The 27730-nt window shown below is 37.9% G+C and overlaps 1 protein-coding gene across 4 annotated transcripts in view; it reads right to left on the reverse strand.

Annotated features, from left to right (window-relative positions):
- ltbp4 (latent transforming growth factor beta binding protein 4) overlaps nt 1–27730 on the reverse strand; it is a 78815-nt gene that overhangs the window by 25864 nt on the left and 25221 nt on the right. Inside the window, exons 6-26 of one of the 4 annotated variants that reach the window (XM_081372476.1) lie at nt 25216–25338; nt 22465–22629; nt 20719–21156; nt 20533–20637; nt 17411–17539; nt 16531–16656; nt 15626–15745; nt 14751–14870; nt 14325–14444; nt 14121–14240; nt 13920–14039; nt 13715–13834; nt 12783–12902; nt 11815–11934; nt 10119–10238; nt 9909–10028; nt 6719–6844; nt 6425–6550; nt 5194–5316; nt 3800–3931; nt 729–854 (exon numbers count right to left, since the gene is read on the reverse strand). In XM_081372476.1, coding sequence (XP_081228602.1) covers nt 729–854; nt 3800–3931; nt 5194–5316; nt 6425–6550; nt 6719–6844; nt 9909–10028; nt 10119–10238; nt 11815–11934; nt 12783–12902; nt 13715–13834; nt 13920–14039; nt 14121–14240; nt 14325–14444; nt 14751–14870; nt 15626–15745; nt 16531–16656; nt 17411–17539; nt 20533–20637; nt 20719–21156; nt 22465–22629; nt 25216–25338 — 2919 coding nt within the window. The remainder of the gene's footprint in view (nt 1–728; nt 855–3799; nt 3932–5193; nt 5317–6424; nt 6551–6718; nt 6845–9908; nt 10029–10118; nt 10239–11814; nt 11935–12782; nt 12903–13714; nt 13835–13919; nt 14040–14120; nt 14241–14324; nt 14445–14750; nt 14871–15625; nt 15746–16530; nt 16657–17410; nt 17540–20532; nt 20638–20718; nt 21157–22464; nt 22630–25215; nt 25339–27730) is intronic. The other 3 variants (XM_081372478.1, XM_081372477.1, XM_081372479.1) reach the window with 3 other exon arrangements.

A 27730-nucleotide genomic window follows, 5' to 3' on the forward strand; every position in this document is an offset into this window, starting at 1 on the left:
TAAGTGCACTTTGTAAGGCCAAATTAAAACTTTTACTTTTAAAGTACATTTTAAATCATTAAGTCTTAATAATCTAACGTTGTGCTTTAAAGAAGTACACTTATGTTGATGTGTTGACTCACATACTAAAGCACATGTGAAGTACTTGATTATAATTTGAACTGCAGTGTGTTATTTGATATCACATTTAAAATTAATATATTTAAAATGTTCTAAATGGCAACTTTTTTATTACAAATGTCCAATTACTAGTGATGTCAAATCGATTAATCGCATCTAACATACAAGTTTGTGTTTATATAATATATATGTGTGTACACAAATATATATGTATATGTATGAATATAATACATACTATAGAAACAAACTTTTATGTTAGATGTGATTAATCGATTTGACAGCACTAGTAATTACAAATATATTTAAATACATGACAATAGAAATGGCATTAAAGTCTATTTTAGTTCATCATAAATGCTTGTCAGTTTTCGCCGGTGCACTTTAACCATTTTTCAAAGACAATAATTATTACACACTTTAATTATTAAATTATATATATATAGATGTACTGAAGTCCAACTTAAGTCACTAATAAGTTCAACTAATTGCATTTAATATAAACTGAAACTACAATTTGAACTTAATAACATGTAAATAACATGAAATGAATTGTCTCCCAGTTAAGTATATTATTTCCATAATAAAGAGCTCTTCTGTGCTGAACTCACCCACACACATCTGTCCATCGCCGGTGGACTCGTAGCCCTGGTCACACAGACACTGATATGTGCCGATCAGATTCTGGCAGAAAGCGTGGAGTCCACACACCGTCTCATTGGTGCACTCGTTGATGTCTGCGAGAGAAACTCACTGTCACTCACTGCTGGGTCTCGTTAAAGGGATAGTTCACCCAAAAATTAAAATTAGCCCATGATTTACTCACGCTGAAGCCATCCTAGGTGTATATGACGAATTCAGACGAATACAATCAGAGTTATATTGAAAAATGTCCTGGCTCTTCCAAGATTTATAATGGCAGTGAATGGTTGTTTATGTTTTGAAGTCTTACTTTATCTTTAGTTTTACTTTATCCACTACAGTAAAAGACCTGGGTGTTATATTAGACCGCAACTTGTCTTTCGAAAATCATATTTCATATGTTACAAGAACAGCCTTTTTCCACCTTAGAAACATTGCTAAGCTACGTAATATGCTATCAGTTTCTGATGCAGAAAAGTTAGTTCATGCATTCATGACCTCGAGACTAGATTACTGTAATGCGTTATTAGCTGGTTGTCCTGCATCCTCATTAAACAAGCTACAGTTAGTCCAAAATGCCGCCGCTAGAGTTCTTACTAGATCAAGAAAATATGATCATAACACCAATTCTATCATCACTACATTGGTTACCTATAAAGTTCTGTATCAATTACAAAGTATTACTACTGACCTATAAAGCCCTAAATGGTTTAGCTCCTGGGTATTTAACGGATCTTCTATCGCCCTACAATCCATCGCGCTCTTTAAGATCACTAAATTCGAGGCTTCTGGTCATTCCTAGGATATCTAAGTCCACTAAAGGATGTAGGGATTTTTCACATTTAGCTCCTAAACTGTGGAATGGCCTTCCTGATATTGTTCGAGGCTCAGACTCGCTGTCCCAGTTTAAGACTAGATTAAAGACGCATTTCTTTAGCCAAGCATTCACATAATACTTACCTTTTATACTACAGTTGAATCAGATTGAATGCATTATTGTTATGAACAGCAGCTACGCTAATTATTTCCCATCTGTTTTTCTGTTGTTATCTCGGGATGCTAGTCCTGAGGTAAATACAGATTGTCAGCTCAAGTTTGTATCCAGGCTCCCATGGAAACTACAGATGCCCCAACACCCGTGCAGAGACGACTAGAAGCATGTGAAGAGACGACTCGACGCCTGATAAGAGACGACTCGACGCTGGCGATATGTTTATGCCCTAAATTAATGCATGTTTAACTAACTGTATTTTTCTATGTACATTTCTATGTATTTTTCTATGTACATTTATGCCCTAAATTAATGCATGTTTAACTAACTGTATTTTTCTATGTACATTTCTGAAATGCACTTTCTGTAAAGCTGCTTTGAAACAATATGTATTGTGAAAAGTGCTATACAAATAAATTTGAATTGAATTGAATTGAATTGAAGTCCATAAAAGTGCATCTATCCATCATAAAAGTGCATCGATCCATCATAAAAGTGCATCTATCCATCATAAAAGTGCATCTGTCCATCATAAAAGTGCATCTATCCATCATAAGAGTGCATCGATCCATCATAAAAGTGCATCTATCCATCATAAAAGTGCATCCATCCATCATAAAAGTGCATCTATCCATCATAAAAGTGCATCTATCCATCATAAAAGTGCATCTATTCATCATAAAAGTGCATCAATCCATGATAAAAGTGCATCTATCCATCATAAAAGTGCATCTATTCATCATAAAAGTGCATCCATCCATCATAAAAGTGCATCTATTCATCATAAAAGTGCATCTATCCATCATAAAAGTGCATCCATCCATCATAAAAGTGCATCTAGTAAAAGTGCATCTATCCATCATAAAAGTGCATCTATCCATCATAAAAGTGCATCTATCCATCATAAAAGTGCATCTATTCATCATAAAAGTGCATCTATCCATCATAAAAGTGCATCCATCCATCATAAAAGTGCATCTAGTAAAAGTGCATCTATCCATCATAAAAGTGCATCTATCCATCATAAGAGTGCATCGATCCATCATAAAAGTGCATCTGTCCATCATAAAAGTGCATCTATCCATCATACAAGTGCATCTGTCCATCATAAAAGTGCATCTATCCATCATAAAAGTGCATCTATCCATCATAAAAGTGCATCTATCCATCATAAGAGTGCATCGATCCATCATAAAAGTGCATCTGTCCATCATAAAAGTGCATCTATTCATGATAAAAGTGCATCTATTCATGATAAAAGTGCACTTACATCTACACTTGCAGGATAGATGCACTTTTATGATGGATAGATGCACTTTTATGACGGATAGATGCACTCTTATGATGGATAGATGCACTTTTATGACGGATAGATGCACTCTTATGATGGATAGATGCACTTTTATGATGGATAGATGCACTTTTATGATGGGTAGATGCACTTTTATGATGGATAGATGCACTCTTATGATGGATAGATGCACTTTTATGATGGATAGATGCACTCTTATGATGGATAGATGCACTTTTATGATGGGTAGATGCACTTTTATGATGGATAGATGCACTCTTATGACGGATAGATGCACTTTTATGATGGATAGATGCACTTTTATGACGGATAGATGCACTCTTATGATGGATAGATGCACTTTTATGATGGATAGATGCACTTTTATGATGGGTAGATGCACTTTTATGATGGATAGATGCACTCTTATGATGGATAGATGCACTTTTATGATGGGTAGATGCACTTTTATGATGGATAGATGCACTCTTATGATGGATAGATGCACTTTTATGATGGATAGATGCACTCTTATGATGGATAGATGCACTTTTATGGACTTCAAAACATAAACCATCATTCACTGCCATTATAAAGCTTGGAAGAGCCAGGACATTTTTCAATATAACTCTGATTGTATTCGGCTGAAAGAAGAATGTCATATACACCTAGGATGATTGAGGTGAGTAAATCATGGGCTAATTTTCATTTTTGTGTGAACTATCCCTTTAAGTGTGTGTGATCTGTGTCAGACTCACCCACACACTCTCCTGTGGCAGTGATGTGGTATCCAGGGTCGCAGGACGCCACACAGTGGAAAGAGCCGATGGTGTTCTCGCAGCGCTGAGATCCACACACACCCCTCTCTGAGTCCATACACTCGTTCACATCTGCAGGAGGAAACGCTTCAGCTGAGATCTGCCCTACACACACACACACACACTCGTCCATGCGTGATGTCCTCGCTTGTGACAGAGTCAGCCCTTCGCCTTTTTTGTGCTCTCCGTATGGGTGCTTTTCCTGTTAACCTCACATTTTATCCACAAATAAAGCTTTAAACGATCTAAAAACAATTAATAAATACAATAAATGCAAGAAGTGCTTCACGGGGTGTAACTTCAGTATCTCGAGCTCTTTGGGTGTAGGGATGGTTTCACTTATAAGAAAAAACAATCCAAGGCACTCGAGTAATTAGTTTTTAGAAAAATACAAAAAGCCTTTATTCTTTCATGGCTTAGATATGAAAAAGCCAACTAACAATAAACAGCTGTATTTTTATTAACTTACATTAACAAATATTAATAAATACTGTAACAAATGTATTGCTCATTGTTAGTTCATGTTAGTTAATACATTAATGTTAACTAATGAACCTTATTGTAAAGTGTCATCATAAACACTTTTCAATGTCTTTCTCTGTAATGAATGTCTATGGACGCTTGTTTCCGCCACTGAATAAAAAAATCTAAAAGGTAATTTGTGACTTTTTCCTAAGAATTGCAAGATATAAACTCGCAATGGTGAGTTATAAATTCTAGTATTGTATATGACCATCTCAATAATTTAATTTAATGTGTGTGTGTGTGTGTGTGTATGTATGGGCACATGTGTGTGTGTGTGTGTGTGTGTGTGTGTGTGTGTGTGTGTGTGTTTTACCCAGGCAGGCGGTTCTCTCTGGGTCGGTGATGCGTGTGTGTGTGTGTGTGTGTGTGTGTGTGTGTGTGTGTGTGTGTGTGTGTTTTACCCAGGCAGGCGGTTCTCTCTGGGTTGGTGGTGTGTGTGTGTGTGTGTGTGTGTGTATGTGTTTTACCCAGGCAGGCGGTTCTCTCTGGGTTGGTGGTGTGTGTGTGTGTGTGTGTGTGTGTGTGTGTGTGTGTGTGTGTGTGTGTGTGTGTGTGTGTGTGTGTGTGTGTGTGTTTTACCCAGGCAGGCGGTTCTCTCTGGGTTGGTGGTGTGTGTGTGTGTGTGTGTGTGTGTGTGTATGTGTTTTACCCAGGCAGGCGGTTCTCTCTGGGTTGGTGGTGTGTGTGTCGGTGTGTGTGTGTGTGTGTGTGTGTGTGTGTGTGTTTTACCCAGGCAGGCGGTTCTCTCTGGGTTGGTGGTGTGTGTGTCGGTGTGTGTGTGTGTGTGTGTGTGTGTGTGTGTGTTTTACCCAGGCAGGCGGTTCTCTCTGGGTTGGTGGTGAAGCCGGTCTGGCAGTGGCACAGGAACGATCCCTCAGTGTTGGCGCAGCGGCCGTCCTGGCAAACTCCCTCTTGACTGCACTCGTCCACATCTGGACACACACATGCACACACACCAGCATGACATCATCGTCATCAGTAATGCTCAGGCTCAAAACATCAGTACTCCTGTCAATGTGCTGAGATTCAGTGTGTAAAAAAGCTGTTTGTGAATGTAAAGCTCTGCAAAGATTCTGAACTGCCTGAAACGAGTCGTCAGTGACTCCAGTCTCTCTTCCCACTGAACCTGTGTAGGTTTGTAACTAATTTGCATAATGCCAGCCATATATGATCTTGATTGGCTGAGCAGCATCTCTTAGCTCCGCCCTCAAACACTAGTTTATCTGAGACTGGAAGAGTTTGGTTCGTGTTGTTCATGTCCAGAAGACGCTGTTTTCTGAGATGATACGGTAAAACCCACGCCATCGTTACTGTTCGTATGACTGTGATCAAGAGCTGAGATTCAGATATGCTAATGAGCGTTTGCTTTCTGACCAATCACAGCAGACTGGACCATCTGACCAATCAGAGCAGAGCAGCTCTCAGAGAGGCGGGGTTTAGAGAGACTGAATCCTTGATCGAACCGTTTCAGACACTGAGAGAAAACAGCTGATGCTGTGATGCATCTTATGAGGAAATTAAAGTGTTTTTGACGTTGGATGCACATAAATCTGTTTGGGAAACAAAATTATGGACCTTTAAAATAACATAATAGGGCCAATTAAAACTATACGCACTTACAATATACATTTCAATGATTCAATACATACAATAACTGATATATAATCAGGTTGACTACAGGATTTGAGTCGGAGAGCAGATGTTTTCCTCTATCACATGCTGAGTAATTATCCTGCATCTTGATTTTATCTAATAGAGCGTGTGGTGGACGTGTCGAAAGGAGAAATGTTTACTTCAGGCTTTTGAGTAATGCAGTTATGAGAATCAATTCATCCAAGAGTTAAGTAACTTTTCACACTTTAGAGATTTTCTTTTAAAACAACTCCCTAATGACAACTGAAGAATTCAGAAAAACAATCCAAATCCAAGGTCGGGAAGAAAAACATTCGTCACGCTATGGCTTTTATATTTCCCGACACGTTATATGTAAAATGGCAGCTTGATGTTGGTTATATATATATATGAGGACTGGTGTCATACCTTGGCAGGACGTCCCGTTAACGGCACTCTTGTAGCCGCGCGCACAAACACACCTAAACGAGCCGTCTGTGTTCACACACTCTCCGCTCGGGAAGCAGAAGTCTCCTTCCAGACACTCGTTAATGTCTGAGCCAGCGGATGACAGCGTGCCATAGTGGGAGAAATGAGTTAAAAACAAACTCATATTTGAGAAAAGCATATTCTAAGCAGAGAGAGAGAGCATGAAAGTGTGTGTTTTTTTTCTTTGAATTGAATGAGAATTGAACGTAGTGTTTTCTTTGAATCGTGTCTGACCTCGACACTGGCGCCGTGGACCAGCTGTCCTGTACCCCGGCAAGCAGTCGCAGCGATACGAGCCGTCCGTGTTCACACACACACTCTCCGGCCCACACATGCGAGGACTCGCACACTCATCAATGTCTGAAGGGGAAACACACAGCTTGTGACAATGCAGAATCATAAAAGCTGTGCCTGTATTAATGTGTTTGAGTCTGCCACGCTAAGCATCATATCATCAAATCATACTTTCTTCTTCCTTGCAGTCCCTTTTTAATGTCAATCAAGCTTTTTGCAAGATTATAGTCATAATTTTGTTTTAATGACCATTTTAACCCATCTCTCTACTATCATCTCATAAATCATGAAATGTGTCAATAAAATAAATGTTTTAAAAAATAAATAAATCATGAAAGGTGTCAATAAAATGAATAAATATGTTTAAAAAATTAATAAATGATTAAATGTGTGAATAAAATAAATGTTTAAAAAATTAATAAATCATGAAATGTCAATAAAATAAATAAATATACAGTATGTTTAAAAATAAATAAATATTTAAATGCCAATAAAAAAAATGTTTTAAATAAATCATGAAATGTGTCAATAAAATAAATATGTAAAAAAAAAAAAAAAATCATGAAATGTGTCAATAAAAAAATACATATATGTTTTTAAAAAAATCATGCAATGTCAGTAACCAGAAATAAATGTTTAAAAATAAATAAATGATGAAATCTGTCAATAAAAATGAATGTCAAATCAAATGAAATTTTATAAATACTGTAAATGTCAAAACAGGATATTTATCATGTTTTATTATTTATTTATTTACTGAAACATTTCATGTTTAAATTATTAATTAACATATTTTATTTATTGAAAATATATTTATAAATTGTATTGACATTTTTTTATTGTTTTACTTAATTACTAATATTTCATTTTTCTATGCTAGTGTGCTCTAGTCTATATATAATTTGTATCTATATAATATTATAAATATAGTTTTGAAGGTGGAGGGTTTTGAGAGACAGATGTGTTGAATCAACCCTCCCTCGACCTGGCCACTTTTTATCTCTCTCTCCACATGATTCAAACACACAATCGAGGCGGATGTAGATAATTGTGCCAGAACACGTGGCTGAGATCTGAGTCCTGCCATCTGTAGGCCACATGCCTCCTCTCACACCGCAGAGAGAGATGAAGGAAGAGAGAGATAGACCATGAAGGAGGAATGAAGCTCTCACACACATGATGCCGTTATTTGCCAAAGCCAACTTTCTGCACGGCATCCTTTACTTGTTAAACAACTTAAGAAACAAACTAAAGCTAGTTCAAAACGCAGCATCTCGAGTTCTTACCAGAACCAGGAAGTATGACCATATTAGCCTGGTTCTGTCAACACTGCATTGGCTGCCTATTAAACATCATATACATTTTAAAATATTGCTGATTACTTACAAAGCACTAAATGGTTTATCTCCGCAGTACTTGAGCGAGCTCTTAACGCATTATAGTCCGTCACGTCTATTGCGATCTCAAAATTCCGGCCAGTTGATAATACCTAGAATATCAAAATCGACTGCTGGCGGTAGATCCTGTGATGGATTTTAATTAATCAACTTTAATCAATCAACTAACATTTGTTTTTCTTGCAGGAATAACATTCATATGCTTTTAATGTGTCCAAACTCTTTGGGGAAAACTTGTGACTTTGAGTATGTGTGTGTATAAATAACAGAAAGGGGAAGTGAAACTAGACAAATGACTAGTTCTCAAAGTAATCACAAAATCAGAGTTAGCTTGTGCCAGTGACAGAGAGAAAAGGTTGGGGCTTTTGAACCAATTGAACCAATCATATTGAAGGTGACATGTTAGTCTTATTTGTTTTCTCGATTCTAAAAAAACTGTTGTATCTGTGTTTTCTGGTGGGATTCTCAATGGAATTTGTCTGAGATCCTCCGGACTTGCTTCTTGGGAGAGATTCCCTGAGAACTGCTCGGGAAGATCTCCTGGCCGTGATTAAAGCATTTAAAGGACATTTGCTTGAGTCTGTTTGTCGATTATTCCTGCGCAGGAAGTAAGATAGTTTAGGGAAGCAAGTTAGTTAGAGTAAAACTCGGCCAGTTGTCGACTGAAGACGCAAGAGCTAGAGTATAAAGGAATTGTGTGTCGATTAGAAGACGCCCCAATATATTGGTGTCGATTTGGAGACGCCCCAGATAGTTAGGTTTAGGGAAAAATCTACCACAATCCTTTTCCTATTTAGCACCAAAACTTTGGAACAATCTTCCTAACACTGTCCGGGAAGCAGACACACTCTGTCAGTTCAAAGCAAGATTAAAGACACATCTCTTTGACCTAGCATACACATAACACATTATAGACTTCTATAATTCAATGTTAGGCTGCATAGATCAGGTCAGCCGGAACCGGGAACACTTCCCATAAATCCTGATGTACTCGTTACATCATAAGAAGAATGGCGTCTACGCTAATATTAGTCTTTGTTTATCCCGAGGTTTACCGCAGTCTGCCGGATCCAGGCCATATCCAGATCTGATGAAGGACCTGCGCCTGAACATGACGACAACGCAGTCCTGAAGTGTCCACTAGTCTCTCCCCTGTGAAGGCTTCCTTCCCTTCCCTTTACCTCAGTACATATAAAACGTTGTCAGGATAATTCCAGTTCGCGTGGCTATGCGGAAGTGATAAAAAAATTCTGTATTATAATTTTTTCAAGGCTTGTACCTTGGATCCTATTTCATGGTTTGCTTTCTCGAGCCACCAGGCACTATTTTGTGCATATGAACGGCCGGAGCGCATTAAGGGTTTTCTGTTAGAACGGTGTCGTGTTAGCGACCCCAGGTTAATAACTAATGATCTTTGCAACAGAAGTGAATCAATCAAAACTAACTTTAGCCGGAAAATAACTATTCTAGAGCTGCTGTAAAGCCAAAACAATCTCTGTTACTGTAATTTCCTATTATCACTGTAAAGCTGCTTTGAAACAATCTGTATTGTTAAAAGCGCTGTATAAATGAAGCTGACTTGACTTGACTTGTGTAGTGAGAAGCAGCTGTTTGCACTCAGGGAACTGCAAGCCTACTTGAAAGTATGCACAACAAGTATTAATGAAGATTAAACCCGACATGGCGAGTCAGATGTCGGAAACGCCTGTGGTTGGAGGTTAAGCTCGTCTAACCTGTGCAGCGTCCGTTCTGCATGCTGTGCCCGTCTCTGCAGGGAACACACTTATACGAGCCCGGAGAGTTCAGGCACTGCTGGCCGGGACACTGCAGCGCGTCCAGACACTCGTCAATGTCTAATGAAGGAAGACATGTAGAGCTTATGTAAATGCTACTGGATGAAGTGCAGTAAAAGGATGAAATGACAGCCCTGTGTGTTCTCGTACCTGTGCAAGCGCTGTCCTGTAGCTGGAAGCCCACGGCACACACACATCTGAAGCTGCCGGGAGTGTTTCTACACTCGCCATTAGTGCAGCGCGTCGGGTTGAGACTACATTCATCTGTGTCTGAACACACACAAATGTATTAAAATAGGCATTCAAATCAGACTTATCTTAGTAACATTAGTAGCACTAACACATATTTAATGTTTGACAGGAATGAAAACGAGACTTTGAGGGATAGAAATACAGTACCGGAGTTTAACAACAATTTGATTGTCTTTCTGAGAAAACTTTCAGTGAAGAAAAACTTTAACAGAAGTTAATTTTTTTTTTTTTTTTTTTTATTTAACAGAACGATATCATCCGCTGGTGTGGGCAATATTGTTATAGTTATCTTTCTTGGTCTTGAACTGGCCTTATTTTCATCCACGTTAAATTCAATATGCGGTCTAATCTGACGTCTAGTGGTGTGATCAAGTCAGAAAGATGGTTTTATGCACATGTGTCAATAAGAAAACATGAAGCATGCAATGAATGCAGCGTCTGTATTGATGGTGCATTTGTTGAAATTAATTAGATTATTATTATTAACATTAGTTGCATGTACAAAAAAACGATAGTATTGTAAAATTCCAAGTCGTAAAAACGAATTTCCCAGGAGAACTTGAACGCACCATATTATAGTGTTTGTTAATATTTTGCATTAGATTTCATTTTTATATTTTCGGTTGTCATTTAAATTTTAGTTAAAGTTTTTAGTTAAAATGTTGACAACTAGCTAAAATATTTTTATATATACATTTAATTTTATTTCAAGTAATGATTTTTTTTTTTTTTGGTTTTAGTTTTGAGTACCGATAATAACCCGATTAAAATCTTAACCATCATACAAGAAATGGTACAGAATACATATTTTAACAAACACATAAAATGCCCCTACTAAGTGACATACAGCATATGATTGAACTGAGATCTGTGACAGAACTAGACTCAGTGACAATACAAATAAAAAGTGTAAAGGGAGTCATTCAGCCAATTAGAACATTTTTGACATTTATAGAACATTTATAGAACATTTATAGAACATAGAACATTTAAACTTTAAGACATTATCACACTGTAACATTCAAACATGCATATTCTGTAAAGCTGCTTTAAAATAATCTATTCTGTATTGTGAAAAGCGCGATACAAATAAATGTGACTTGACTTTTGGAGAGAGGGCCGTTTCCACCTCAGAATTCAATTCAATTCAGTTCAATTCACATTTATGTCTATATCGCTTTTCACAATACACATCGTTTCAAAGCAGCTTTACAGTTAGCACATTTTTTTTTTTCATTTTAAACAATGTAATAATTTAAGGCAGAATCAATGAGCTCATTGATGTAATGGATACATGTTTGTTAAGAAATGAATGATTATGACATAGACAATTGTAGCATTGGCAATAAAACATAAAGAGGTAATTGTGACTCTATATCTCACAATAAGTCTGTTTGGCCATTTTGGTAGTGCAAAGCAGTTTGGTCAGCTTGTGAAATTTTTTAAATGTGCTATAGAAATAAAAGTTGATTGATTGATAATTGTGACTCATAATTGCATGGAGACTTAAAAAAAAAAACACTTCCCCTTTATTTTTCATTTTTGTAAGCTAATTAAATCAATGTTATCTGTGGAGATCCACATGAAGTGATACCTTGGCAGTGTCCGTCAAGAAGCTCAAAGCCCGTCTGACAGGAGACACACTTGAAGGAACCGACCGAGTTCACACACTCTTTTCCTGGGCACTGAAGCTCATTTTCACACTCGTTCACATCTGGAACGAAGTAAGAAACACTCATTTTATGAATGGAACAACTTTGAGGATGAAATCTGTAATGATCCCTTGTGAAAAAACAAGTGTGCTTAATTGTACCGAATCTGCACTTGAAGTGTACTTCAAAATAGTAGTATTAAAAGTATATATATATATAAAAAAAAACTGTACTTGCAGATAATATAATTTTAATTAAATAAAAGGCCACTTAAGTGCACTTAAAGAGATACACTTTCATGACTTTTTTAAACACACTTAAGTACATTTAAGTACACTTTTAAAAAGTGCACTTAGTAATGTAAAGTTTGTAATGTAATGTAAAATTTTAAATCATTATGTTTTACTAAACTAAACTAACATGCTTTAAAGAATTACACTTATGTTGATGTGTTGACTCACATACTAAAGCACATGTGAAGTACTTGGATCCAATTTTAACTGTAATGTGTTATTCAATATTACATGAGGTTAATATATTTTAAATGTAGGCTACTAAAATGCGACTTCATCACTGCAAATACATGACACACTAGTTTCAATAGAAATTACATTAAAGTATATTTGAGTTTATCATAAATGCTTGTCAGTACATTCAGCAGTAACTTTAACTATATTTTAGAAGACAATAGAGGTGTCACAGATCCTCTGCTTTTCATTTCCCATCACTTTCCTCCTTTTCACACACTTGACATGCAATTAAGTGTCCGAAAACATTACATTCAATTCATACTTATTTCCATCATAGGTCCTCTTTTTAAAAGTATGCTAAAGTGCACTACTTTTTCACATGTTGAGCTTGAGAAGGTTTATTCCAGTAAAACAGTTTAGTTCTGTCATGAAGCTCAAACCTTTGCAGATGTTTCCCTCCAGTCTGAATCCAGGCCGACACAAACAGCTGTAACTCCCCATGTTGTTCTCACAGCGGCCGTTAACACACAGCTCAGGAGTCTGGCGGCACTCGTCGATATCTGGCACAAATAAACAACTTGGTCATTATACAGTGAGCTTCATGCTTTCTCTGCTGGAAACTCAGGGCTAGAACTAAGGACACTAAACTAGACAGGTGAAACTAAACAGAGCGGAACGGAAACAAGACAGAATGTTACAATAAGAGTCAATAGAACAGAATATAAACCTGACAATTACTGATCTTATGTCTTCAGAACATATAGATTAATTATGCTGGTCTTTATAAAACAGGGACCAATTCTCACTATTAACTAGTTGCTTATTATCATGCATATTACTAGGATATTGGCTGTTTATTAGTACTTATAAAGCACATATTAATGCCTTATTCTGCATGACCACAGTCTACAGTACATCCTCAATCCTACCCAATACCTAAACTACCTTACTAACTATTAATAAGTAAAAAGTAACCAGCCAAAATCTTTAATAGTGAGAATTGGACCCTACACTAATGTGTGACCGATCTTTTTACTTTGAGTTAATGTTTTTGTCTTTAGGAAAATAATATTTTTTGATTAAAATTAAATCAAAATTTAAAGGTTTGAACCAAACCATAAATTTAATTTGAGAAAAACGAATTGCACTGTAAAAGTAACTTTAAAAAGTAAGTGTTTGCGCTGCATTACAATTTTAAGTTATATTATATTTGAGTTATCTCAAGTTAAATCCAGGAAAGTTATTCTAACGCAAAATGTAAAATTGTGATAGCTATTAGCAACAGTATTTTTTTAAGTTGAACCTAAGTATTGTTAGGTTACAATTATAATGCAATTATACAATTATATAACGGTCCATTCATGGTTTTTACCTGAGCATGATCCATTTTTAAGACTAAATCCAGGCCTGCAGGAAACACACCAATACGATCCCTGAGAGTTCACACACTCCTGTCCAGGACACTGGAATGGATCTTCACACTCATTCACATCTGCGTCCACATGCACACACATATGACTTACAGGATTTTTTTCAAACCCGGTTTTTCATGATTGGTTTTGTATGAAGAATCATACCTGTGCAGGTGCCGCCCTGCAGTCTGAAGCCAGTTCTGCACACACACCTGAAGCTGCCAAGTGTGTTTTCACATAGTCCGTTCGAGCAAAGAGAAGGCGTCTGACGGCATTCGTCGATATCTGGACAGATAACACCATCCCACATTCAGGGTCTGTACATATTTCACACGTTATGACTTGCAGGTTGAAACGAGTCGTTACCTGAGCATGCTCCATTTTTAAAGCTAAATCCAGGTCTGCACGACACACACCTATATGCTCCCTGAGAGTTCACACACTCCTGTCCAGGACACTGCAATGGGTCCTCACACTCATTCACATCTGTAACGTACACATCAATCCATGCACACATGAACACAATAATGTATAAATGTATATTATTTAAACTTAAAAGCATTTTCTTACCCACACAGGTGTTGACCTGCAATCTGTATCCGTCTCGACACACGCATCTGTAGCTGCCCGGTGTGTTTTCACAGCGGCCGTCGGGACATGGGGACGGGGTCCGGCGACATTCATTAATATCTGAATAAAAGAAAGAATTACGAGAACTGAACAGAACGGGGAGCATATAAACACAGGTTTAACAAGGAAACTGAACAAGGAACAGGTGAACATAATCATTAACTAATGATAATAAATGAGCGCTACACTGAAAGGAGTACAAGAAACCTAAACGCATGAACAAACTAAACACAACCCAGACAATTATTTCCATAGTAAGTACTTAAATGTAAAAGTATGCTAAAGTTAGCTTATTTTTCACAAGATAACACAAGATTAGTCTGCAAAAGGAATAATACATAGTGATATTTCTGTGTCGTGTGTTACCTGAGCATTGTCCATTGAGCAGATCAAAGCCAGGCTTACAGGAAACACACCTATATGAGCCCTGAGAGTTCACACACTCCTGACCCGAACACCGGAGCGGGTCAACACACTCATCTATGTCTGAGGATAATAAAACACCACATCAAGTATATTTGAGTTCTTTTTCGGAGACTCATTCCTATTATGCAATACATTTTAATATCCTTATCCTGTATACACCAGGATAGGAAGTTTTGTCTACTACACACACTCACACGCGAGATGCTAAAAGTGACTTCAACAGCATTTAATTTGAGAAAACTAGCGCCATATCAAAAATGCACACAGAAACTCTTCACGACAATGCATCAAAATAAAAGTTTGGTTTAACTTGAACTTATAACAGAAAAATATTACTCTTGTACAGTAGCATAGTAATATTAATACAAATTATTAAAACTAATTTATTTAAGGAATAGTCACAAAATTGTTCTGTTGTGCAGCACTTTGCTAAAAAAAATTTAAGAAACTTTGACATTTTATTTTGATTACATTTCATTACCACCTTTTTTGATAATAAATTTGTATTAAAACATAAAAAAATGCAACATTTCATAGGGCCCTGTTATTGCAAACATTTAAACAATGTTGTTGAAGTATTTTGAATTCAATTGATTAGACATGATTCATGATTATTTAAAATTGAATTCAACCATTAAATTGGGGGGTGGGAAAAAATAAGATGGATTTCATATGGTCTTTTTAATAAACCATTGATAAATTACAAACTGTACAAACTGTAGCAAGCATATGCCTAATCACTGTTATAATTATTGTGTTCTCTGGCCCCCCAAAAGGTTTGAGAACCCCATTATGAGTAAAATGATGTGAATTACCTATGCAGCTGTTCTCCTGAAGCCTGTATCCAGCTCTGCACACACACCTGAAGCTGCCCAGTGTGTTTTCACAGCGGCCATTAATACAGGGATTGGGAACCTGACGGCACTCATCAAAATCTGTGGAATCCATCAATGATTTAAAGGTATAGCGGAGGATCTTTCCGAATTTTAGATAAGAACCGCCCTCTCCACTTTTTGAAAAAATGCACATGCGCAACACTCTACCTGCTCCCGAGAGGGAACGCCTATTAACGTGTGCGAGGTTCTCCTCGTGCACGCTCTGTTTACAAGTTGCTGTCGGCATCGCTCATACAAGATTACTTTCCAAAAGAAGATTTGCACTTTTTCTCCAAATAGCATGCCAAACTTTACCTGTCGAGTAGAAACTTCGCGACTGAGGCATCAGTGGGAAGCCCAACCTGTGTTATCAGCGCACGCCATCGTGTGAAACAATCTCCCAAAAACACTCTGATCTTGTTTCTCTCTTCTGAGGCCTTTCTCTTCTTCTCATACAGTTCGTACAAACTTTTTCTCTTGCGACCCTCAGACATTTTCAAAGGACCCGGTGAAACGGCGAGCTTCAATGAATGGCTTAGCTCTAGCTCACCACACATAAACACCTGAAAGTGCGCATGCGCAGAAAGCGAAAACTAAGGGACGAGCCAGGGACGAGCACGTACGACGGCCTTACGTAAACATATCACCAGAATGATTGACACTTAGGTGGACCAATAGTTTACACTACCCACCCGGAAAAAGAAAATCCTCCGCTATACCTTTAACTGGTCTCATAAATTATTAAATGCACAATATTCTAAAAACATTCTATAAAGCACCATTGACATGAACGGTAAATTAAAGATAGAGGACGTGGTCAGCCGAAAGAATGAAACATCTCTAACCGACACACATGGTCTGCTGGGAGTTGGTCTGGTATCCCGTTGGACAAACACAACGGAAGCTGCCCGCCGTATTCTCACACTGTCCCACAGAGCACGGCCTGGGCGTCAACAGACACTCGTTTCTGTCTGGAGAGAGAGAGAGAGAGAGAGAGAGAGAGAGAGAGAGAGAGAGAGAGAGAGAGAGAGAGAGAGAGAGAGAGAGAGAGAGAGAGAGAGAGAGAGAGAGAGAGAGAGAGAGAGAGAGAGAGAGAGAGAGAGAGAGAGAGAGAGAGAGAGAGAGAGAGAGAGAGAGAGAGAGAGAGAGAGAGAGAGAGAGAGAGAGAGAGAGAGAGAGAGAGAGAGAGAGAGAGAGAGAGAGAGAGAGAGAGAGAGAGAGAGAGAGAGAGAGAGAGAGAGAGAGAGAGAGAGAGAGAGAGAGAGAGAGATGCTTCGATCATCGCTTGGTTATTATGCTACTGCTAATATAGCTGGCTCCTGTATGATACATTACTCGTGCTTTTCCTTAATTGCAAGAGGCTTTCAGTGTGTTACAATAATGTAATGCACATGTACACAGAAATCCACACAGTTAAAGCATGTTCAGATGGAGACAAACATGACAAATATATGAGCTGGCTGGCAATGTCACAATGACCTTTTACCTTTAAAAGCCTTGGAAGACACCAATGAGAAAAAGAGGAATCCTTCTATAATGCCAAATATTTGTGAGTCATTGAATTATCTAAATTATCTAAAATAATGGCAGTGGAAGGAACATTTAATCTCACTGTGATTTAAAACCCATTTTAGAAGGTACATACTGTACATATTTATCTTCTTTAGAGTGTAAGTCTTGCTTATTTCTTATTCCTTAGTCATGCATTAACTCCCAGGTTCATACCTTGGCAGTGGCCTTGCTGAGGATTGAGTATATATCCAGTGTTACACACACACGTGTGTCTGCCGCCTGGCAGGTCAATACAGCGTCCCGACCCGCACACCTGAGGTCGCGATTCACACACTCGGGCATCTGGGGGAAACACACACTGATTCAATATCAGATCAGTTTGTGGTTATCTAATCAGGGGTGCGCATTTAAAAGTATCGTTAGCCAACTATGGTTGCAAGTTCATTCGTTATCAGCATAGTTCAACGAGTCTGTGTTTCCCGAAACCATATTTCTAAAGAACATTCGCAAACAGCATCGCAAAGTTGTGTGTTTGGAACGACAGATCTCGACCTGTGGTCAGAAGCAGAGTTTCTTGTTTCCATGACATGTGGACTCAATAAATCCTGATCTTGAGCAAAATAAGCAAACTGACATTCAGGACAATCTGTATATTTTATGTAGAATACATACAAATGTAATTTACGTCTTTTAGTTTGTCAAGAGATTTAAAGTGTCGTTTCTGAAGAGTGCGCATGTGTGAACGAGCTCTAGTTTAAGAACGAGTCTATGAGTGAATCTGGAAATAAAGCAAAATAACTGAGAAAAATGAGAAATAGTCCTCAGATGTCATGGCTGTAATTTATAGCAGAACATCTAGCGTTAATTCGATCTCAAACGAATCATTAAAAGAAGTTATTACTCCACTAAGTTCATGACGTCATTAACCAACGTGGTTGAACGACAACTTTGCGACAATACGGTTTCGGGAAACACTCGTGACTAGCTAGTTGATTTCTTCATTGATGCATCGCACTACGGTAGTGAAGCAGCGAGTTACGGCGTTGTACGGGAAACAACCCCAGATTAGCCCAAGTCAATCTCAGAGGTATGCCGTGATCATAACTTGATGGACATTTATTCATTCCTCTCCAAACCAACATCATCGAACAATCAAACTGGATGCAAATGATGAGAAAATTACAGTGCGGAATTCAGCTCTGCATTTTTCAAGGTTGAGATGAATTTGGCGTCACTTCAACTCTGGAAATCAAAGATGTCGGTCATTTTTATGAGCAGGCCAATGAATTTTTTTCTGTGCACTTCTGAGAAAAACCAACACCCAACAGCTACTATTAGTGGCTTTACAAAAAAGAACAGATTAAGAACAGCAGTGCCCTCAAAGTCATGTAGTTGAGGACATAAACAGACCATTACCTTTTTAACTTTAACAGTTTTAACAGCTGTACAAACAACATATGCAATAGTACCTGTCCCAAATCCTGCTCTCAGCCTACACTTACTGTTAGGTCATAAAGCACTACAAGGAGGAACTCGTGAGTACACTTCTGAATCATAAATGACAACTGGGACGTCCAAAAGTCTCATGGGCCTTGTCCCAAATGGCGCACATCATGTGCACTTGTGGTCTTGTGCGCACCTGTTAAGTCCACAAGACTGTAGGGTGTCCTTCCCATTTTATGTTTCAGAAGGATGTTCGCGGGCGATATATGCACACTTTTGCCAAGCCCACAATGATTCGAGCTCCGCAACAGACAGTCAAAGCGCCAAGAAAGTGTAGACTCAGAGGAGGTTTCGTGAAGGATTAGGGTTCCTTTTGGGACAGGGCCTTCAAGTCACAAGCCTAAGCCTAAGAAGTGTGCTTAATTGCATTGAATGTGCACTTGTAGTGTACTTCAAATCTTAAAAGTATATTTAAAAAAAAACTGTAGGCTACCCACAGATAATAGATTAATGAAATAATTAATGCCACTTAAGTGCACTTAAAGAGTGATGATTTTGAATACACTTAAGTACATTTTTAAAGAAATGCACCTTGTAATAATGTCAAAAAATTGCAAAATACTTTTTAAGTCATTGTTTTAATAATCTTTTGTGTTGACTAACATACTAAAGCAAACTTAATTATAATTTTAACTGTAATGTGTAATTCGATATTACGTTTAACGTTAATATATTTTAAATGTAATAAATTGCAACTTCCTCATTGGAAATGTGTAATAACACATTTATTTAAAGTCCCCCTGTAGTCAATAATTTTATCCCGTAAAACTAATCTTTGATCACCAAAATTACTTATTTAAATGTTTTTTTCCTTGAAAATAAATTTCGTCATGCCTTTGAATAGCTTGAATGTAACTTTAAACCCTTTCCTCATTTCCTCATTTAGTATATGTGGTTCTATGAATATGCTAATTAGCCCCGCCCCCACTCACTCACACACGCTCAGAGATTCACTCGTTGACAATCACACGTTGAACTGATTGGTTACAAGAATCACTGCAGTTTACAGAGAAAATACTCAGCAATGGTGTCAACTTATGAATTTACACATGGTTTGTCTTAAAACACATTAAAAACACCACAATTTTTTTTTTAAATTTCATTTTCACAACAGAGGGACTTTAAAGTTTGTTTACTATAAAAGCTTGTCAGTACATTCAGCAGTACACTTTAACCATAATTATGAAATTAAAGTGCCCCATTATGCTACTTTAAAGTTTCCTAATGTTGTTGTGGAGTCTCCTACAACAGGTTTACATGCATCAAAGGTAAAAAAACTGTTTAATTTCCTCATAATATACATTTGCACATCACCACATTTTCAATGATTCTCAAACGACTCGTCAGATGAATCAATCTCTCTAAATCCCTTTACTTGTACATTTTACATTTTAAATGTTTCATCTGACGTCACAACGAAACGGCTTATGACTCGTTTGAAATACGAATCATTTCATCGACTCAGAGTCGACTCTTACATTTGAAAGACAATAACTTTATATACGGTGCACTTTCAGATTTAAAACTTTGCAGGATGTTTTCATTCACTCAGAGCTATGTTGCACACTACATGAAAGGTCATTTTCAAAAATCCATAATAGGGGCACTTTAAATAAATAGATGTACTTAAGTCCTACTTAAGTGGGTCAAAAATTGCATTTAATATACATGTATTGCATTTAATAAAAGTTTCATTTAATAACATGCAATTAAGTGTTTGAAAACATTACACTAAAGTATATTCTTAAAGTATATTATTTCCGTATTAAGTGCTCTTTTATTAAAGTATGCTGAAGTGCACTTCTCTTCCTGAAGCCTCAGCGATGGCTTACCTTGTCGAGGCGGCAGTGGCCGGGATGTAGTCGGCACAGGAGGTCTAACTGGAGAAACTGGCTGTCTGTTAACCGAGGGCCGGCTGGTTTGCGTACGGACAACAGCTGTAAACAATTCGATTGAATTAAACACACCTCCACAACTGTGCGTTAATAAATAACTTTATGAGAAACGCTGTCACTCACACGTGTTCACTCTGGCCGGCTGGTTGATAGAGGCGGCGTTCCCAGGACGAACACTGGAAGGCTGAGGTCTGGCGTTTGTGGTTTGAGAGACGCCACCAGTTGACAGGTTTGGATTCGGTTGAGTTATAGTGATAACAGAACCGGTCTGTGGACCAGCGTTAGGTTTCTGTGGTCTCGTAGACTGAGAGATGGAAGGTTGTTGGACTCTGATGGTTTGCGTGTTGGTCGATTGTTGGATTCTGGTTGACAGTGAGCTTGTTGAGTGCGTCCTGGAGATTTCAGGTTGGGATACTACGACATGTGTGGATGTACGAGCATTTTCAGAGACCAAGGGCGGCCCGCCGGTGTCGAGCACCTCGGCTAGTCTTTGGTTAAACTTGACTGCCGAAGCCGAATAATGGTAGCCCGGTCCAGCAGGACAGATCTCTTTGAAGGCAGCTGTGAACACAAGGTTATGTGCTGAAAACCTGTAAAAAACTAATGCAGTTACATTTTTTTGTTTCTTAAAGGATTAGTTCACTTCAGAATTAAAATGTCCTGATAATTTACTCTCCCCCACGTAATCCAAGATGTTCATGTCTTTCTTTCTTCAGTCGAAAATAAATGAAGGTTTTTGAGGAAAACATTCCAGGATTTTTCTCCATTTAGTGACTTTAATGGTTATCAACGGGTTGAAGGTCCAAATGTGAGTTTCAGTGCAGCTTTAGAAGTCTCGACACGATCCCAGCCGAGGAATAAGAGTCTCATCTAGACAAACCATCGGCCATTAAAAAATAAATAAAAATAAACCGCAAATGCTCATCTTGCACTAGCTGTGATGCGCCAACCATTACGTAATCACGTTGAAAGGTCACAGTTGACGTAGGCGGAAGTTCAGACCTAGTGTTTACAAAGCCAACATGCAAAGACTAAATCAAACGCCCTTTACAATAAAAAAAATAAATAAAATAAAAGGTAAAACACCAATGTTGGATGATTTTGAAGTTGGAGGAGAAAATGAGATGGAGTTATTCACCCTACTCTACATTTACCGCCCATGTCAGGTTACGCCTGACCTTTCCAACATGATTACATAATGCGTGAAGTCGTGGACGTGCAAGACGAGCATTTGTGGTTAAAAAGTTTTTTTAGAAAATGACTGATGGTTTGGCTAGATAAGACTCTTATTCCTCGGCTGGGATCGTGTCGAGACTTTGAAGCTGCACTGAAACTCATTGGACCTTCAACCCGTTGATAATCATTGAAATCCATCATATGGAGAAAAATCCTGGAATGTTTTCCTCAAAATCAAAAACTTTTCGACTGAAGAAAGAAAGATATGAATATCTTGGATGGCGTGGGGGAGAGTAAATTATCAGGAAATTTAAATTCTGAACTAATCCATTCCATCGAGCCAGGAACAGGAAGGGTCAACCGGGACAACGCTAGAACCGCAACTTGTGGTATTTAAACGAAGACAGACAAATTACACTGTAAATTTCATCTCCTTTGATATTCCTCCAGTCATTTTCAGAGAAATATTGCTGGTGGTGTGGGTGGGACAGGGTCCTTGAGGAACATTTGGACTCTTCGTGTTAAAACCAAATCATGTTGTTTCAATATTCTGTACTAACACATAATGTTCTCAGTGCTGTCCTCCATCCTTCTTCCTACTCTTTGCTCAAACTTATGCATTAAAGATGTTCATTCTAATGTAGTTGTTTGAAAAGACAAGTGCATTCTTTGAATGCCTGGAAAGTCTCTTACCTGAGCCGAAGAAAGGGCATAACTGACACTTCTTCCCCCAGGCCTTTCCCACCCGACTGCAGCAGCAGATCTGTTTGGTGATGTTCCTCAGGATGGGAAGAGAACAGGAGCCCTGGTTCAGGATCCGGAAACACTGGTCCTTCTCCTCCGAGATCACCTTCTGCGCTATGAGGGGAAAAACAGAGCAGAATATAATTACGTAGGGACACAGGTAGGGATAGGAATCTAAACATGCAACAGATCGTACATGCAGATATTAATGCATTCATTTATAATCATAAATGCTTTTTGAAGTGATTTAAGTGGTCTTTTAAAGGGTTAGTTCGCCCAACAATGAACATTCTGTCATTAATTACTCACCCTCATGTCGTTCCAAACCTGTATGACTTTGTTTTTTTCTGTGGAGCACAAAAGCAGGAGTTTAGAGGAATGTTCACGCTGCTCTTTTCCATACAATGAAAGCATAAAGATTTAAAAAATCTGTCTATATATATGACTCGTACTGTACATCTGAAGCCATACCCTTGTGAAAAAGTTCACTTGAGCACATTTTTGAAAAGAGTAATTATAAGTTTCTCTTGCATTATTATTAATTAAGAGTGCTTTTTTGGCCCACTTAAGTAGAACTTCAATACATCTTTATACGTGACTTCATAATTACTTAATTAATTCATAATTAAATAAGTGTACTTTACTGCATTTTTATTGTTACACCTTAAAAAGCACTTAAAATGAAAACTTTTAATGTGACATTATTACTAACTGCACTTTTTAAAAGTGTACTTAAGTGTGTTAAAGGGTATCTGTCGCCAAAATGCAACCTAGGGTCTTTTTGCTAATCTGCCCGAGGAAAACTTTTGTTTAAAAACATAATTAGAATGGAAACGCCATTTTTAAGTTTGACCGTATTTTCATTTTCGGTCAAATTGCCTTGTGAATGGGAGTGAATGGGCCACAACTATAATAGCATCAAAAATCACTATTTTTAAAACACTAAGAAGGCTCGACACAACATGAAACTTTGCTGGAAGTATCACCAGGGGCTCTACACATGAACTCCAGCATTGAGAACATTTTTTGTGCACACAGAGTTTACTAAAAAGAAAGATTTTGAACAACTCACTTTATCTGTGTCCGCCGGCATTCTGGCAGTCAAAAATAGTCGATCTCCGAATATGAATGAACTGACTCTGAATTTTAGTATTGCTTCTTATATGAGCATCCTTTTTCAAATACAATGTCAATTTTGATTTTCACTAACGACAGAACAACAAATTATCCGTGAATTTATATGGAACTAAGCTTTAGGAGCTTACCATCTTTACTCTCCTCATGTTACGTTGCATTCGGAGATCGACTATTTTTGACTGTCATAATGCCGGCGGACACATTTACAGTGAGTTGTTCAAAATCTTTCTTTTTAGTAAACTCTGTGTGCACAAACAATGTTCTCAATGCTGGAGTTCATGTGTAGAGCCCCTGGTGATACTTCCAGCACAGTTTCATGTTGTGTCGAGCCTTCTTAGTGTTTTAAAAATAGCGATTTCTGATGCTATCATAGTCGTGGCCCATTCACTCCCATTCAAAAGGCAATTTGACCTAAAACGAAAATACGGTCAAACTTAAAATTGGCGTTTCCATTCTAATTATGCTTTTACACGAAAGTTTGCCTCGGGTAGATTAACAAAAAGACCCTAGGTTGCATTTTGGCGACAGTTATCCTTTAAGAAACAGTCACGAAAGTGTTATATAGTGTGAGCAACATTTTAGAATTTAAGACATAATTCACTGAAATCTTGCTTCTAAACCAAAAAAACAAAACAAAAAAATCAATGCCAACATTTTTATTGTAAATTGTTTTTTTGCCTGCTCATCACAGAAAGTTATTGTATGGCTTAGAATTTAGTGCACAACTTAAAGTGTTAATCACTGTACTTTCATTGAATGGGAAAAGAGCAGCTCGGACGTTCTGCAAAACATCTCCTTTTGTGTTCCACGGAAGAAAGGAAGGTCGTACGGTGTTGGAATGATGTGAGCAAATGATTCTTTTGGGAACTATTCGTTCAAGTTGGTTGGGTTTGTCATGGACGTCATACTTACGCAAATAGCTTAACACAACAGCCCCAAGGAAATAAATATTTCTGCTACTCATTCTACATTGACATCATTCTTTACACTTTTGGCGCTTTGATTGGTTCAGCAGCACAAACAAAGTTTAAAGTAGAGCCAGGCATACAATAATCAGCCACAGAGCCACTGGAAATGACACACAGATCAGCTTGAGCAAATCACTGCACAATGTAGTACATATAACGTACACAGCAGGCATTGGTACACTTACCTGACAGACAAACATGCTCAGAATCTCAAGAAGGCTTGACAAGATTCAGACAAGAAGAAAACTTGATTAAAATGGAGTCACAGAATTTCCCAGATGCAAAAACTCAGGCAGAAAGAGGCAGCTCCCAGTCGATGGGAAAATACCAGAAAACACGGAGCGATCAGTCAGGATAGGCCTCGATTTAAGGATGCATATGCATGGAGCCGACATCTCTCAAGCAGTGCCAAGTAATCCTGCTGGAATAGACAGAACCACAGCCACACACAGCCAAAGCCTTCACTCATGTGCATTTACATTGTAGTGTGGATTTGAAACTCATGATGTGTTAGTATTGGCCTGTGTATGACTGAGGGCTGTAGCTGTGTGTGGCATGGCTGTCCTCCTCTCGTGTCCGACTGTCCCGTACTTACAGATGCAGATCCCATGAGAGGCGTCCAGTAAGTAGCCCTCTTTGCAGACACAACTGTAGCTCCCTCGGGTGTTTACACAGTTCCCGTTTTCACAGAAACCCGGCTGCAAACACTCGTTAATATCTACACCAGAGGAGGAAACATGACTGTCATAACCTGATGTGTTGGTGTGTGTGGTTGTGTGTCAATACCCTTGTGAAAAAGAAGTGCACTGAATGTGAACTTGTAGTTACTTCAAGGGCCCTATTTTAACGATCTGAAACGCAAGTATCAAGCACGAAACGCAAGTAACTTTGTGGGCGGGTCTCGGCGGGATAAATGACTCTTGCGCCCGACGCAAATCTAAAATGTGTTGGACTGAAGTAGCTTCATTATTCATAGGTGTGGTTTGGGCGTAACGTGAAATAAACCAATCAGAGCATCATCTCACATTCCCTTTAAGAGCAGGCGCGCTTGTTCCATGGCGGATTGCTATTATAACGGCGGATTTGCCAGGAGCGGTTCACAGCCGAGGAGACCGGCGTTCTCGTCAGGGCCGTAAAACACAGAGAAGTGACATTGGGGATGGAGAATAACACACCCAGATTAGCTTCGGTTAAACAGGCGTATGATAATTTGGGTAAATGTGTAAGCTAGATTTATGCCTATTTTTTCACATCTTCATGGACACAACTATGATTTCCCTCGTGTGTTAATATTTTTCCTTGTAATAAAGGTTTTCTAAAAATGAGAACTGCTGCGTCAGTGTGTAGATGAGATAAGCAAAGTGTATGCGCGTTGTGCACACGCTACATTGATTATGGCCAAGCATGCGCCCTTAAAATAGCATATGAATAACATGCGCAGCGCGTCACTGACTTTAGACGAGGTTTTTCCTGGTCAGTGACGGAATTGTTTTCTGAAACTGCAAAATAGCACCAGGGAACGTTTGCGCCGGAACACGCCTCCTCTTTTCCTTGAACCGCCCCCGGGAGCGCAAGTTCATTCCCTAATTTACCGACGTGCGTCTGTGGAGGGAAAAGTCCGCTGTGCGGGGGTGCAAAATAGGAATGATACATGCGTCGGTCTACAAAGTCAATTGCACTGGGTGCGAGATAGGGCCCCAAGTCTTAAAAGTACATTTATTAAAAAATAAAAGGCCACTTAAGTGCACTTAAAGAGAGCACACTTTCATTAATATGATTTTAACTCACATAGTGCACTTTGTAATAATGACAACAAAGTTTTATTTTAAAGTATATTTTAAATCATTATGTTTTAATAATCTTTTGTCGTGCTTTAAAGAAGTACACTAATTTTGATGTGTTGACAAACACACTAAAGCACAGGTAAAATACTTGATTAATCAAAATTTTTTAGTGTGTTATTTCATAGTAAATGTAAAGTTAGTACTTTTTTTAAATGTTCTAAATTGCAACTTCATCATTGTAAATATGTAATTACAAAATTACAAGTCCTACTTAAGCGGGTCAAAAAAAGATGCCTTAAGCACTACTAATACCATTAAATATACATTTAAACTTTAATATATTTTCATCTAATTGTAAATACATGCAATTAAGAGTCCAAAAATTATCCAAAAACATTAAATTCAGTTCGCACTCAGTTTGTACATTTGGCAATACAGTTTAAAGACAATAGAAGTAATTATGAAATTACAAATAAAAATTCTACTTAAGTGGGTTAAAATAGCCAACTGCAACTAACTGGATTTACTATAAATTTAAACTGTAATAAATGAAAATAACATGCATTTAAGTGTATGAAAACATTACATTCAGTTCACACTTGAGTATATTCTTTTAAAGTGTATTATTTACGTAAATGTAAATGTATGTTAAAGTGTACTTGTTTTCCACAAGGGTTGTTTGTCAGACCATGTTAGCCATTGACCAGCGGCTCTTATTTGATCAATATCTGGTTGGTGTAGGGATAAAAGACATGTATTTTTACTGAAGAAGCACCAAATGTCCAGACAAACAGGCAGACTGGACAAGTTTCGATGGGTTGCTGACGTGTAAAAGTGCAGCTTAGTTTCAATAAAAGGTATTTTCCTGAAAGTTACAGTGTATTGTCATTGAATTCTTATCTGAAAAGATCAAGAAATATGTTTTTCCTCATGATTCATCCACTTTAACACTGAAAAAATAAACTTTTTGTTAGGATACCTTGTATTGTGTTGTTCAATGTTTGAAATACAGCAACCATTAATGTAACGTAATCTGTGGTTTGAAGAAGCAGGAGAGGAGATGTAGAGAAAGAGAGATACGTAACAAATCTGGAGTTGTCATCATTGACCCTGTGACCACCTCCAGCTATGTCTTGATAAATTGATTTCACAGTGTGTTTATCAAACCATCTGGAGTGCCGTTACGGTCAGGAAAAAGATTGGAAAACAATGCCGTAGCTTCTCCTCGGGGGACGCTGGTCTCTGGATCTCACAGATATCGACAAATGGTGAAAGTTTCATTCCATCGTAATTACTAGCATGTGAGATTATTTAGAGTACGCAAGT

Source organism: Scardinius erythrophthalmus, assembly GCF_964197995.2.
Source record: "Scardinius erythrophthalmus genome assembly, chromosome: 8".
Lineage (NCBI taxonomy): Eukaryota > Metazoa > Chordata > Actinopteri > Cypriniformes > Leuciscidae > Scardinius > Scardinius erythrophthalmus.